The 16,498-nt window shown below is 35.7% G+C and overlaps 1 protein-coding gene across 1 annotated transcript in view; it reads right to left on the bottom strand.

Annotated features, from left to right (window-relative positions):
* SLC13A1 (solute carrier family 13 member 1) overlaps window positions 1-16,498 on the bottom strand; it is a 42,407-nt gene that overhangs the window by 2,448 nt on the left and 23,461 nt on the right. Inside the window, exons 8-14 of the mRNA XM_070946705.1 lie at window positions 12,162-12,281; window positions 11,319-11,417; window positions 11,097-11,198; window positions 5,300-5,403; window positions 3,673-3,782; window positions 1,457-1,618; window positions 70-207 (exon numbers count right to left, since the gene is read on the bottom strand). Of these exons, the coding sequence (XP_070802806.1) occupies window positions 70-207; window positions 1,457-1,618; window positions 3,673-3,782; window positions 5,300-5,403; window positions 11,097-11,198; window positions 11,319-11,417; window positions 12,162-12,281 (835 nt within the window). The remainder of the gene's footprint in view (window positions 1-69; window positions 208-1,456; window positions 1,619-3,672; window positions 3,783-5,299; window positions 5,404-11,096; window positions 11,199-11,318; window positions 11,418-12,161; window positions 12,282-16,498) is intronic.

The raw sequence follows: 16,498 nt of genomic DNA, 5'->3' as shown, positions 1-16,498 counted from the left end.
TTCTCAATATTATTAACAACAACATTTGAATAAAGTTCGCAAATTATTCTTTTCTTACTGTTAACTTACCATATCGATAACTTTCAGGTGACCATAAGAAAATACAATGGCATTGGGTGGGTTTGCTACTGGTAGCAAAAATGCAAATGATGTACAGAGGGTTGATGGTATCAAGATATAAAGCGGGTTAACATGGATGGCTTCAGCCTATTAGACAAGAGAAATTCAGGATTATTATTTTACATTAAGAGAGCAAATTAATATTTGCTCACTTGAAGGACAAATTTAATTTGAAATTAGGATCTTTAACTGAATTGAACTACAATTCCTATCATCTCCAAAATGAGCCTGCTAACGAGAATGATGGAAATTATAATCCAGCACATCTGGGAAGCACAAATTTGCATGAAGCTGCAAGAAAGATTAAAATCCAAGGAATAATATTACTACCGGTACTGTAATTGTTAAATGAAAATTTAAATGATACATACCACTTAAAATAGAACATTTACCAAACCTTTATAATCATTATTGCTTATATTGTTCATATTAATCTTCCATATGGAGAATTGTGACTTGGAATGTAAAATCTATAAATGCTCTCATAACTTCTTACTTTTTTCTGTACTTTGTAGAATATTGCTCAACCTAAAAGGGAGTCTTATGGGTTTCTAGCTATGAAGATTGGTAATTCTTTACTGTTCCAGCTGAAGACTCCTTAATCAAAACATCGATGATAGGCCTATAATTTTGTGATATGTATCAGCTATTTGCATAATATAGAATGCTTACTTATTCTTATATAAGTTCATTCTTTATTACAAATGTGAAGTAATTTAACCATAACTATAAGGAGAATGCATTTACAGTAAACTCTTAGTTGACCTGAAAAGCTAAGCACAGTCAGAGCTACTTAATAATTGGATGGATAACAACACGAAAATGTCAAGGCTATTGACTGTCACAGGAATTAGAGAACTTTATATATTATGACAAAACTACATAACAATACTAAGGACAGAAGTATCTCTATATGTAGAATATTGTACACCACTCAGAGTCACTGTGAGTGAGTTGAGCAGCCATATAAATTTGTTTAATAAATATAATGAATAATGCAAAAACTCTTTCAAGATGTGATCTTAATGAATCTCGGTAAATACCATAGAATCAAAAACTTTAAGCTTCAGTTATGCCTTTGCTTAAGAGTTAAATAAACATTGATTACTTTTCTTTTTGAACTTGTTATAGCTCACAAAACTAACAAAAAAAAAAAATCCTATTATGAATTATTCACAATACTTTACTCTTGTAGTCTTGAATTAAATAATCTTATATAACCATTCTCTGCCATTAATTCATATTGTAAAACTCCTGTTTTAAATCCAACCTTTTAGTGATCCTTAACTGTTATGAGTGTAGATCAGCTGTTTCAAACCTAAATCAGATTACTTACCAAAGGGGCTAAGATAGGCAAAAATATAGTGATTGTAGCAGGATTGCTGGCCACTTCAGTTATTGTGGTCACAATCAAAGATGAAATGAGAATTATTAGCCATATGGGTAGTGATCCTAATGGAGTTAATTTGCTTCCAATCCAGGCTGAGAGTTTTGAGTCCTGGGAAAAACAGTAATTGCTTAGTTATCCATAAATTTAATTAAACAATTTGTGTAAATGTAATATTAACCAAATGGCTTCTAAATCCAAAAGATCAATACGGAAATGGAAAGAGACAAGAGACCCATCCCTATGATATGATTTACTTTTCCTTCTAGCAAAATATATTCATAGCACATAGAATGCTCAGTCTGAGTGAGTGGATATATTTTAGCCACATAAGTAGTGTGTAACATTTTGTATAAATAACCACAGCTGCTTAGATGCCAGATCTGATAAATTGCATCCATATCTGCTTTCTTTCAGAGATTCTTGATGTGTGTGGATGACCCTTAAATATGTTGATGAGTATGACTGCTAAGTGAATATTTGCTTGAGTCCCATTTTACAAATAGTAAAATAATAATTGGAGGATTATAGAATATATCCTAATAATATGTATATCAATGGGAAAATGTTCAATATAAGTATGTTTTGGATCATTTCTTAGATTTAAGCAGCTTTGGTTTAAGTCCTCTATTTTTTAACCTCAGTCATGTAGAGTGCTAATGAGTCCACATGAAGAACAAAATTATCTCTATGTTCCAGCATTAATAAATACTTAGAATAGATCTAGTTTAACAAATAGTTCTCCAACAATTGCATATAGCTTAAACCTCTATCTAAATGTTAAGGCATTTCTTTTTTGTTGCGTTAGTGTGAACCAACATTTCCCTTGAGATTTGAATGGGCCCTATTTTGATTTTTAAATGAAGAAATAATGTAAATAGAATGTAATCAGGGCATTGTATTGATAAGGAATTATTTTAATTTATCAATAGTATCAAAACCTACTTATCATTGGATTTGGATATAGTTCCAACACAGCCTGATGAGATCACAGTTTTGGTGTATCAGAATAGATGTTAATTTCCAATGATAAGAGCATCATGATGAAACTATACCATGAGCTGTGGTGTATTTTATTTTTGTATTTATGTTGGCATCTAAACCATGGTCTACGAATTCAAGATACCACACCACAATCAAATTTGTCTTAATTTGATTTCTATTCAAAACTATTATCATGTAACTTTCCATTAGAAAGCTAATGCATAACAGACACTGATACCATTTCTAAAATGGTGAAGCTGAGCAAATGAAGAAGCTTTTCTGCCCATATAAATGCAGTATTTTTGCATACTGGTGTATTTGCAATGGTGTATTTTTCAAATGTTGTCAGTATATTATATAGACATATTTTTGGCTCTTACACAGCAGCAGAAAAACTTGGGATAGATCTGTTACATTAAAGAACAGTGACTTTCGGGCTATATTAGAATATAGGTATATAATATACAGTTAGTATACTATATTAGTGACTGTCTGATTTAGTGGCCATTTGCAGTTATGATAGTGATGAAAGTGTAAGTTTGTGACCAATCCTCGCAATTACAAACTTTGCATGACTGCAGAGCAAAGGAAAGCTGAAGTAAGATGGTAAGTACAGTTACAGTTTTATTTAGCAACTCCTTTGCTTAATGATCAAGTTGCCTATCTCAGTTGTGGTCACTAAACGAGGTCTAGCCTCTATATGAGGAAAATTATGCTCACTTGAGGTACCTCACTGAAGGTTTTACCTACACTGATTGCAAAAACACATCAAGCAACGAAATAAATCCCAGCTTTGCATTTTATGAATCTGAGTGGCTGCACAACATATCCAGACTTTCAATGATTGGAATTGGAAAATTCTGCAATATATGGCCAATAGGATATTCTTATGGGAGACTGGGGGTCAAAGCAGAGGTCACAAGATATATATTAAGTATGAGGAACAGGTAGCCTTTTTGAGGAAACAGTTTGTGCATATTTTTCTTTAGACAACAGATGCTTCTTGCTGATTTCAATAAATTTAGTGTGCCTAAATGCAAACAATTTCAGGGACACCATTTTGCCATTAGATAAGTGACATCAATAAACAAAATCATCAAAAGATCACTGCCATTCTTTGCACTTCTCTTGTAACTACCTTATACCTTATAAACTGACGAAATGGTAAAAACCTGCATTACCTCACAGCCATCAGCCAGCGCAAACCCACCGCCAACAAGGATGGCAATTTCCCAGGGCATGCATGCTTGAAATTCCTTCCAAGATATCAGTGGACTGTAGTCAAAAACAACTGAAAAGACAGAAAGGTTTTTTTATATATATTAGTAACTATAGAAAAACTCACTACAGATATCCTTTTATTAATCTTCCATTTGATTTTAAACATATTTTCACCCAGATACATCTTGAAGGGGTTGATAGGGAGGTGATGAAAAAAAAGTCAAGGTGATGGCTCCAGTGGAGTATTTTCAACCACCATTTTGATTTTTTAAAACATATCCTCATGTCCTTCTCTTCCCCCATCGGTGATTATAGTAACACATCCAGTGGTGTGTTGCTACCGATTCGCCATGGATCGGGCGAACCGGTAGCAGCAGTGGAAGGCTCTGCCCACCTGGTCAGACATCTCTGCTCATGCACAGAAGCGTTGCACATGCACGCAAGCGCACGCACACCCACGAGCAAACCGGTAGTGGCCAAAATTGAAACCCACTACTGAACACATCATGTTCATTTGATAATTATATTGCCCATGGCAAACTTCTACAATTTACAACTCCATGCAGGCTCTTGGCTCAGAACAAGAAAATCTGTTGAGTAAACTTCAAATCCTGCATTTGCACTCCAAAATGATACACAATTGTCTACAAAGCCCAATTAGTGGCTACATACATTTTACTAAGTATAAATTTAAAAAGTCACTTTAGGGCAGAGGTTAATGTATAAATGACACACAAGGATCCTACTACAATAGATAGATGATTTATGTCATAGAAACTTGGGTAGTGAGTTTTTTTATTTGAGAGATGGGTTTTCTTCTGATCCGCTGAATTTTCACTCTCTTGGAAGGGGAGATCTTGTTAGAAATAAATCTCACAATTGATTTGCAGTATGCATATTCAAACAGCTGTATTAAACATTGTAGGTCAGATGAATTTCAGAAGAATCCAATATGTATGTATGTATATATGTATGTATGTATGTATGTATGTATGTATGTATGTATAGAATTCTTTATTGGCCAAGTGTGATTGGACACCCAAGGAATTTGTCTTAGGTGTATATGCTCTCAGTGTACATAAGGAGAATAAAATACATTCATCAAGTATAAAAGGATACAACACTTGGTGATAGTCAAGATTACCAATAAGCTATTAAATCGTACTAGGAAACAAATAAAAATAATATAAATTGAAAGATACAAGCAACATGATTATAGTAATAAGTGGGAAGAGATAGATACTAGCAAGGAAGAGAAGAATAATAGTAATACAGTCTTAGTAAATTATTTGACAGTGTTGTGGGAATTAATTGTTAAGCGGAGTGATGGCACTTGGGAAAAAACTGTCCTTGTGTCTAGTTGTTCTGGTATGCAGTGCTTTATAGCATCTATGCATCCATCCATCCATCCATCCATCCATCCATCCATCCATCATCTATCTATCTATCTATCTATCTATCTATCTATCTATCTATCTATCTATCTATCCATCCATCCATCCATCCATCCATCTATGCATGCATAGGATTGCATAATTTTCTAAATTAAGCAATTGCAGCAAAAATGGGCAAGGAAATATACTCAACTGTTTTCTCCATTTGAAGTTCTAGACAATCTTTTCGCAGGAATAATGAAGAAGAGGAGCCCAATTAGTAAAGCCACTGTTGAATCTGTAGCAAAGCCTGGATATCTAAGGAAAGAGATATTTACTTAGAAAATAAATATTACAAGTCTAGGAAAAGAATTTGGTGAATTTCTTTCAGCAATAATATGCATCAACCCAATTAGGCTTATTTATACTTCAGAATACTTTCCGAAAGTATTTATTTGAAAGTATTGGGAATTATATTGAGTTAGTAATCAGATTTACTATCTGGATTATTTTATCTCCCAAGCAACACTGCAGCAGCCTAAAGAAAATCAGATGTAATTTTATATATTTCAATCTTTTAAATAAAGCATTTGTACAGTTCATCTTTTGACCCGCCTGAAAATATATATGCCATTTCCACCTACTAGAAATGCCAACAAATTCTGTTAATATTTGTTAAGAGAAATTACAGATGTGAATATTTGTCGAAAGATATTGTGCTAAGAAGAAAAACAGATTTTTTTCACAAAATATCTTGTTAAATATCTGAAGTGTGCACAAATATCTCTGCCACTTTTTAAGAATGGGCAAATTTTCTTGTAGCTGCTTACTTTAACTCAGAAGTTTAGTTCACCTTATTCTAACTTTTCCCCCAAGAAAGTTTTTGCTAAAATGTGATAAATATTTCAGCATATGTATCAAAATTCATTCTTAGTTCTTTCAAATGTTTCTAGCACTCAGTGTTTGCAAACAAGGTTTTCTTAAATACCATATCTTCCCAAATATGGTTTTAAATTTATATTTTTTCTTTAAACCTCAGATGAAAAACATTGTAAACAGATGGTTAAAAATTATGTTCAGCTTCTAGTGAAGGTAAAAAATGGTAATTTTACTTAAAGTTGACATATTTGCTAAAAGTAACCCAAAGTAAAAAATATCTTTATTTACAGCATATTTCTTTTGTGGGAAGGACAGACTCCTGGATTTTCTTGAACTATAGTTATCATATGATGCTAAGGGCTTAAATCAACTTTATCACTAGGCATGTATTTTGACTTCAATTTGTTTATCAAATGCTGTGAATCTGTGACAGACTCCTGGGCTCAGAAAATGATGTTACTTAAATAGTGAGACCTGTAGCATCCTCACTCAGCCCAGCCAAGGGGTGTACCAGGGGTGAAATCTAAATTTTTTTGCTATCGGTTCTGTGGGCATGGCTTAATTAGTGGGCGGGGCTTGGTGATAAGGTGACTGGGCGGGTGTGGCCAAGTCAATGTCACTTCTTTGCCCTTTTTTAACCTACAAAACACAACAAAACACAACTGGCTCTCCCACAACGTAAACGCAGCTGTGCTAGACCCAAAATGGCCCCTGCAACAAGCAGGAACCTCACACAGCCACAAAAAGCCCAAAAAACAAACTTTCACACTTTACACACACAAAATTCCACATACAGCTTTGTGAGATTTTGTGTGTTTGTGTAGGTAGAGTGAAACACTACAGAAACACACTAAATCTCAGAAAGCTGCACAAATATTATTTTATTTTATTTTAATTTTTATATAAAAGCAGCTAAATTTAAAACTTCCTAAACTTTAAATGGCTAAGTCTAAAAAAAGAACAATTAAAAAAAAACCCAATTAACTATTTTTTTTAAAGCTCCCAAAGGGGAAAAAAACTTACCCAATAGAACAGGGGTCTCCAACCTTGGCAACTTTAAGACTTGTGGACTTCAACTCCCAGAATTCCTCAGCCAGCTTTGCTGGGAGTTGAAGTCCACAAGTCTTAAAGTTGCAGATAGAGCTGCTCACCAATGAGCTTGATTGCAGGCAGGGAGATTCAGTTGCTTGCTGATGCAATGGATTGCAGGTATTACAGCAAGCGAAGCAAGGTAGGTGTTGCGACCAGCAGCTAAGGTAAGCAAGCTGGAGGCTGGGCGGGGGGGAGGGATTTTTGCTACCGGTTAGCAGGCAACTCAGCTGGGATCGTCAGAGCCATTTAAAAGAAAAAAAAGGCTCTGATGATCGCGCGGCTCAGCTGGGCTTGGGGGGGCAGGGGCAGGGATTTTTGCTACCGGTTCTCTGAACTGTCCGCCGCCATCGCTACCTACTCGCCCAAGCCGGTCCGAATCAGGAGCATTTCACCTCTGGTTTGTACAGTAGAGTCCTTCAAATTTCTAGGTTCTACCATATCTCAAGACCTAAAATGGAGACTTAACATCAAAAACGTCATCAAAAAAGCACAACAAAGAATGTTCTTTCTGCGCCAACTCAGAAAGCTCAAACTGCCCAAGGAGCTGCTGATACAGTTCTACAGAGGAATTATTGAGTCTGTCATCTGCACCTCTATAACTGTCTGGTTTGGTTCTGCAACCCAACAAGACAGACACAGACTTTAGAGGATAATTAGAACTGCAGAAAAAACAATTACTACCAACCTGCCTTCCATTGAGGACCTTTATACTGCTCAAGTCAAAAAGAGGGCTGTGAAAATATTTACAGACCCTTCGCATCCTGGACATAAACTGTTTCAATTCCTACCCTCAAAACGATGCTATAGAGCACTGCACACTAGAACAACCATCACTCTGGTAAACAAATAATTCCCTCAACACTGTCAAACTAGTTACTAAGTCTGCATTGTTATTAATCTTCTCATCGTTCCTATCACCCATTTCCTCCCACTTATGACTGTATGACTGTAACCTTGTTGCTGTTATCCTTATGATTTATATTGCCTGTTTCCTAATATGATTTGATTGCTTATTTGTTCCCTATGACTATCATTAAATGTAGCATCTTATGATTCTTGACGAATGTATCTTTTCTTTTATGTACACTGAGAGCATATGCACCAAAGACAAATTCCTTGTGTGTCCAATCGCACTTGGCCAATAAAGAATTCTATTCTATTCTATGGGTAGAAACAAATGGAGACAGGCAGTCCCTCAAATAAACAGGCCCTATGCCAGGAAGACTTTTACAAGTGATAAATAACATTTGTATTGCAGAAGAGAACTGGTAACCAAACTACTTAATGGAAAAGTGGGGCTACATATCTAATCCATAGCAGATAAAGCTGTTGTTGCTGCAGTCTTGGACAATTAATAGCAATAGCAATAGGACTTAGACTTACATACTACTTTACAGTGCTTTACAGCCCTCTTTAAGCAGTTTATAGCATCAACACATTGCCCCCAAAAATTTGGGTCCTCATTTTATCCACCTTGGAACAATGGAAGGCTGAATCAACCTTGAGCCTGGTGAGCCTGCAACGGCCAAATTACAGGAAGCAGGCATGCAGCAGAAGTAGCCTGCAGTACTGCACTCTAACCACTGTGTCACCTCGGCTCTTACTTTAGGTCCATGATGGCGAACCTATGGTACGCGTGCCACAGGTGGCACACAATGCCTTCTCTGTGGGCACGTGAGCCATTGCCCCAGTTCAGCTCTGCCGCGCATGCGTGCATGCCTCCCACCGGCCAGCTGGTTGTCGGGTCTCTGCCACACATGCGTGGGGGCAAGGCGCATATGGGGGTGGGGCACATGCAGGGGGCTGCATATGCATGCATGGGAGCCGTGCACGTATTGCATTTTGGGGGTTCGAGTGTGCGTGCACGCATTCGGGCACACATGTGCACTTTGGGGTCACAGTCTGGAAAAGGTTAGCCTTTTTCAGACTGATCTAAAGGTTGCTTTAGATCAACTTATTACTAATCAAGTTTTCAAGCTACAGTACTTGTATCACTGCAGGTTGACTTTTGATTGCCTAAAATAAAAAAGGGTTATACATTACTAAAATATTTCTTGATAGACCTGGATATGTTAGCAACATCTAAAACTTCTGTATTATTGCTATGTTATATAGATAATTTAGATAATTTCAAACTCACCACATTTTTAAATGTTTTATATTAATTTCTGCAAATAATTATTTTATAGAGAGAGTTGAGGCACCTTATATTTGTGAATCAATGTCAAAGGGACTTAAAATTGTAAGCATATTTCCTATGATCTTAAAATAAGATTAATTCAACAAAATCTTCTTGTTCTTCGTTACTGGACTTCCCTGAGAACACTAAAAAGGCTAGCCTAATTTCATTAATTTAGAAGTACACACTCAAATGATATGGGTTTGTTTTATTAATGCTCTGTTTGGGGTTGTAATCCATATGATTGTTAATATGGGGACACCAGAGAATTTTGAGGAAGTGAATCTGTTTTTTAATTGTAAATAAAAAATATAGGTCTATCAGTATATGAAATATAGATTTCTTAAGGTTAGGGAGTAGTGAAGAATCTTTCTGCTCAATAGAAAAAGATAAAGCTAGCAAAGATGTATAATTTGTTTTCTTTAAGTGGGTGTTTTTCATAATAAAAAAATGGAGAAATATTTCATGTGATTTATTTACAAAATTATCTGAATGTTATGTAATAGATTATGGTTTGCTTTATTCCTTCCTTCTATATTTGTTTTTTTTCCCAATTATCTTTCTGTCATATTTTTTAATTAGAAAAGCAGTGGGTTTTTTTAAAAAAAAACTTCCAGCATTATATCTTCATCTGTCATAAACTGTTAAAACTCATGTAACAGAAGCATTGTTATTTAATAAAGCTTTTTAAAAAGGTATTGTAAAAAAAAGGTATTGTCAGTAACTATAAAAAGGCTTGATAGCTTCTGGCACTCATCCCAGAAAAATCATCCCTAGCAAAAGAAAATCTGTAGGATTATATGGGTCTGGTTTGAGCTGACTCTAAATGCATCATCTGGATTGAAAAACTCTGCAGTTTTTTTTTTCCTGTTTTCTTTTCCCAAGATCTAGCTACAAAGGGATTCTTCACAACTAAACAATCAGAGGCAGGGGAAGAAAACGCAAATTCTTCTTGTCAACAAGAAACTAAGCGATCAAACTCATATCAGGCACTGAAGATTAAGAAAGTAACTAAATAGCTTGAGATGTAGCAGCAACAGATTACAGATTAACAGAGTTGGAAGAGACTTTGAAGGTCATCTAGTCCAACCCCCCATCCAAGCAGGAGACCCTACATCATTTCTGACAAATGGCAGTCGAATCTCTTCTTGAAAGCCTCCAGAGATGAAGCTCCCACAACAATGCCTCTACTTCACTGAATTCTTCTGAATTCTCTGTCATATTTGACAGGGATAAAAAAAAATCTCAGGGAACATGTAGAAGCTTTTAAAATAATAGCTGTAACATTCTCCAGACCTTGACAACTCTCTTAGTAGCCCTATTTTAACCTCACCAGAGCTCTTTAGGTGTAAAAGCTGCCCAGCTTTCCTTTAGGTATTATTGCATAAAATATGTAAAACATATTCATGGATAATGAGGTATTCAGCAGGGTCTATAAAGAAAAACTAATGGTAAACCTTACATGAACTATTCTGTATGGGGTTCTTATAATCGTACGTGTTGCCATGGAAATTTCCTGGAACTAAATGTAAATAATATTTGAAAATAAAATCTGCAAAGAAGATTTTATATACACACACAGATACACAACTTCATGTTTAGTAGCATATATAAACCAGCCAAACACCTGAATGGATTCCAAGTATTCACATGACATTCCATGCCAGAAGCAGAATATAATGGATATTCAAAATAGTTAAAAAGAAATCATAATTGTGGTGAAAATTTAACAGAGAAAAATAAAACCATAAGAAGGCATGATTATATTCCAGGTAAAAAAATGACTCTTACATAATGTTTATTTAACACCTCCAGCTTTAAAAAAAAAAACAAAATTGTGCCAGACAGTTTATTGACTTACTTTGGAAATAAAGAAGACCAGCCAGGGATGAATCCAGGATCTCTAGTAAACCATAACAGGGCCATCAGAATGAACAGGACAAGGGTGACAATTTCAGGGTAGCTGCAACAAAAACACCATGTGTTGACCATTACCCTTTGAACTGATTTGCTTTGATAGTATGGTAATATTTTTTTGAGAGCATTTGTAATATTTATTCTGTAGATTAGCCAAATGCATTACCTTATTGGTCCAAGTTTCCTGTATTCTTCTTTGATCACTTGTGCTGAAGCTTGTTCTCTAGATGTCTTTTCCTTGCCACACCGGAACATTTCTTTCAAGCTGAAATGAAAAATGAATTGATATAACTTGTTATAGTGCCTGTTCAGCAGAAGATAGGTTCCACTTCTGATGACTGATCCAAAGAACTTCTTGAAGATTGGGTTCTCTTTCTTCCTTTGAAAGATCTCATGGGCAATCCAACATACTGTATTGTGTGAGATCCAGAGCAAGAGAATGCCACAATTTCATGTTCAAAAACTGACCTCCCTGGAAGAGCAATCTTACTTTAACATGAATAATGGACTGATGCCCTCTATCCTAGCTAAGCAGCAAGGCAGCTATTAGATCACTGGGCAGGATGGTTTCCATTTATAATACTTAGCTCCAATACTTTACAATACAAAATTCCTTGTTTGATGTAGCATACTGCCTGAATCAACTGTCACACTCTTTCTAATGGTAGGGCTAGTGCTGATTTCTCCACTCTGTTTTGTATTATAATTTTCCATTTGCATATCAAGATAATATAATCCACATTATTTTTTTTTCTTGAACCCTCAAGCTATTTGCCTTCACTGAAGCATACTATATCCAGTACATTCAGAATCGTAGCTGAGCAAATAAGAAACATACATATTTTCCCTAACTTTTCTATGCCTTCATTTTTCTTCTTCCTCTATTGTTTTTTTATATTTATTTTGTACATATGCTCCTTGGGGGTAAGGATTTGTTATTTTTACTTATTGTAAACACATCCTTACACAAGATGATAATACCTTGGACTTCTCCCATAAGAGTACTTACTTGAAACCCAGAAAAAGCCACAGAAGCCAGATCCAGGAGAGTATCAAAATAATAACCGTGATTGGGATGCAAAGAATAAACCAGGATCCAAAATTAATGCATTGGCAACCAGGATATCGTCTGAAAAAGTAAAAATGAAATTTGAGTTGGCTTTGAATATGAATAGAAAGATGTTTCTTAAACCAAGATCCACAATGGCTACACAGATGATAAACCTTAAGAGAAAATCTATCCAGCTTTTATCTTAATAGATAAAACTCCAGGAAGTAAAAATGGAATATTCATTATCAGCAATTTAGAGTCTTGCACCAATTGGCCCATCCATGGTAGAAGTATTTTAGAATGCCCAGTCACTGAAGAAGAGATGACTTCTTTTTAAATTGTCTTCTATCAGTTAATTAAAATTCTTCTAGATAACATTTTATATGAAGATGGTATTTTATCTATTATCAACATGCTTTTTAGTGGATATGGTACTCTATTAAATTTCTTTTTACAGTGATCATTGTTAGTTGTGTTGATTAATGTATATGAGAGGAAAAATAGAAGAAAAGACCTTTCAATAGAAATCCATCATCTTCAGGCCTGGTAGTTATAAATCAGTGGTGGGTTGCCCCCGGTTCGCACCGGTTCTATAGAGCCAGTAGTAAAACCGGCGGGAGGCTCCACCCACTAACCCTGATGTCATCAAAATGCGCAGAAGCGCATGCGGCACCATTACAAACCGGTAGTAAAGGTAAAGGTAAGTAGAACCCACCCCTGTTCCAAATATTTGGATCTTTGGTGAATAAGAATCGGGCCTGGTGGCTCAGCAGACTGATAGCATTGTGATTTACACCAGCTGTCTGCAATTACTGTAAGTTCGAATCTCACCAGGCTCAAGGTTGACTCAGCCTTCCATCCTTTCTAAGGTAGGTAAATTGAGGACCCAGTTTGTGGGGGCAATAAGCTGACTTTGTATAAAATATACAAAAGTATGAAGGCTATTGCTTAATGCATTGTAAGCCACCCTGAGTCTCCGGAGAAGGGCGGCATATAAATCAATTTTTTTTTTTAAAAAAGCATAATTGTAACCAGAGCTTTAATATCTTATTCATGGTTAAGTCTCATATGATCTTCTCAACACAGTAATTAATATCCCCTGAACTCCAACAATCAGTAGCTTAACAAATGCAGATATATATTTGTTTCATCATCTGAAAAGTTTTGGATGATTTTTATTCTGGGAACAAAAGATTCAGCCAAGATTTGGCAGCTATAAATTAAGAAAGTTAATACCTTTTTATTGTGTTAGCTGTTCTATCGAAACTTTACAGATAGGCTTTGACTTACAACAGTTCATTTAATGACTATTCCAAGTTACAACGACACTGAAAATATTGACTTATGACAGTTTTCACACAACTGTTGCAGCACTCCCATGGTCACATGATCAACATTCAGATGCTTGGTTGCTGACTCATATTTATGATAGTTGCAGTGTCCCAGAGTCATATAATCATCTTTTGTGACCTTCTGACAAGCAAAGCCAATGGGAAACCCAGATCCACTTAACTATATTTCTAACTTAATAAGTTCCATTATTCACTTAATAATTGTGACAAGAAAACTCATAAAATGGGGCAAAATTCACTTAATAAATGTTTAACTTAGAAACAGAAATATTGGGCTCAATTGTGGTTGTAGGTTGAGGACTAGTTGTATGTTGCTTCTTTGAAACTGTTAAACCAAATAATTTTATCTGATATGGCAAAACACTCTGGCCAGCCAAGGTGAACTCAATGGAGTATCCTCTCAGGAAATGAGGTGATAAATTCAGTTGAAATAGAAAAGATCAAGTGCATACTGGATGAGAACCAGAGTGATAGAGTGATTAAAGGTGCTAGATTTGAAGTGGGGAGCCTGAGTTTATCTTCCCTTGGGCTTAAAACCAGCCTGATGACATTGACCCAATAAATCTCCCTCAACCTTAAATTAGAAAGTTGAAAAATCTTCCAGAAGGAGATTGATTTTCTTGAAGTATTTTGTCAAAAATCTTCCAGAAGATTTTGACAAAATACTTCAAGAAAATTGCACGGTCCTATCCATTTTGTCACACCGGCCATATCAACTAATATATATATATATACTTCAACTTTTGATTCTAATTACGGGAGAGGAGGGGACTCTGAACATCTCTCATTAACTTAGACTGATCTGATGACATCACACTTTATCAGGACATTTTCATGCCTTCAGAAGCCTTGGATGCTTTGGGGGAATTGGAGTATGGCTGTTTGTACAATGGGTCTCAACAAATATCTATCACTAGGTTGGGACAGAACTGAATAATGTTTAGTGATTCTGATAGGAGGGATTTCAGGAAGGATTGTATGGCAGCAGGCTTAAAGCCAAAAAATTAAAAACAAAATAATTTGACTGCCTTTCCTAGAGTTCTAGAAGCAATTTCTGAAAAAAAATAAGCATAGTTTACACATTATGCAGTAAAACATTAGTGTTTTAGAGTTTAAAAATGTTTTTTTTAAACTGCTATACTTTAAACCACTGTGTCTGTAGGTATTATGTAATAACCATATAATCATCCTGATTGGAAGTTATTTTCAGCATAGAACAATGCTTTCTCTTTTCTGCCTGATGTTTTTTAATCTATGGAGAAACAGAGAAAAATTTTATAACAATGCATCAAACAAAATTGTTCCAAAGTTCCAGAAGCAAACTATTTATCTATTCATTGCTTCAGACCAAGCCACCTTCATTTTCCAAGTTTATCTGATGAAAATCCAGTTCTTACTAGAAATAAATATCTAGTTTTACTTTTCTTTCCTCAGTTGATAACAACCAATCATTTATGGTCTTCAAGAAGGATCATTTGGATAGGTTTTTAGTATATACTATCTATGGTTAGACAAAAAGTGAAGCTTATTTTCTGAAATGGTAAAGGTACTCTGAAAGACTTCCAGATAGCATTTGACATATGTTCTGAAATGTGTCTTCATGTCACAGTCATAATTTACAGAAACTTCTAAAGTCCTGCAAGCTGCAACCATTGCTGTGTCAATTTAACAATATTGCAGACAGGATTTCTATTCCCTCAAAGGTGGCCGAATGGTGCTAGAAGATGCTAAAATGACTAATGAGAAAATAGCTCAGAGACTAGAGAGATTTCATGTCCACAAATTGTTGCAAAAGCATAAAGTTCTCAAGACATTGTTTAAAAAACCCCACTCTTCTGTGAGTGAATAACTGAGAAAAAATGACATTATTAGATTAGCTAAAGTTATGTATCACTGTGAGCAAGGAATTATGGTCTGTTCAACTGGACTATGAATAATCAGCATGGAAGCAGTCCATTCATTCTTATTTGATTCCTGGCTTCACAAGAATTAGTAAATAAATAAGATTTTGTTTGGAAACATGGCATTGTGATTAAATCCACCCACACAAAATAATATTTGTGAAGGCAATAACGTACTCTGGTTTAAGCCTGGCTTGTTATTCTGGATCAGGGGTCTGCAACCTTAAACATTCAAAGAGCCATTTGGACCTGTTTCCCACAGAAAAGAAAACACCGGGAGTCACAAAAACCTTCCCGTGCCTAACTATTTCTTCAGCGCCCACAAAACTAGCATATGTAGTTGAATTAAATGTTCTGTTTTCTTCTGAAACTTTTCTTTTCTTAGATTTATCTATGGTTGGCCTACTGGGGGTTGAAAAGCTCAATAAATTGCATGCCAGTGGGTGTCGCACATTGGCGGTTGAGATGCATATTTTGAGTAACAGGGAGCCGCAGCAGAGGGGTGAAAGCCACAGATTGCTGACTCCTGTCCTGGATTATGGGGAGCATTTCACAATGATGATGAGTTAAAAGTGTAATATAACCAGTGGTGGGGTTCAAGTAATTTAACAACCGGTTCTTTGCCCTAATGATTTCTTCCAACAACCAGTTTGCCAAACTGCTCAGAAAGTTAACAACCGGTTCTCCCAAAGTGGTGCGAACTGGCTGAATCCCACCACTGAATATAACCACTAAGAGTCATCTGATTGTGGCAGGATAAAAAATTAATTAAACCAACAAAACAATAAATAAATACTTAACAGAATACTTAACAGAATAACAGAGTTGGAACAACCAAGGAGGTCTTCTTAGCCCAACTCCCTACTGAATCAGGAGACCCTATACCATTCCAGAGAACTGGTTGTCCAGTTTCTTCTTAAAAGCCTCTAGTGATGGAGCACCACAACTTCTGAAGGCAAGCCATTCCAAACTTCCTCTTTTGTCTCACCTGATGGAAAGGGCTATATGCACATATAGTTTATTATGCCAGGATTGTAGCATG

Source organism: Pituophis catenifer, unplaced genomic scaffold (genome assembly GCF_029215685.1).
Source record: "Pituophis catenifer annectens isolate HBS135680 unplaced genomic scaffold, rPitCat1.0.hap2 SCAF_7, whole genome shotgun sequence".
Classification (NCBI taxonomy): Eukaryota; Metazoa; Chordata; class Lepidosauria; order Squamata; family Colubridae; genus Pituophis; species Pituophis catenifer.
Note: the sequence above shows the minus strand (reverse complement) of the source record. Positions and strands in the feature narration are given on the sequence as shown.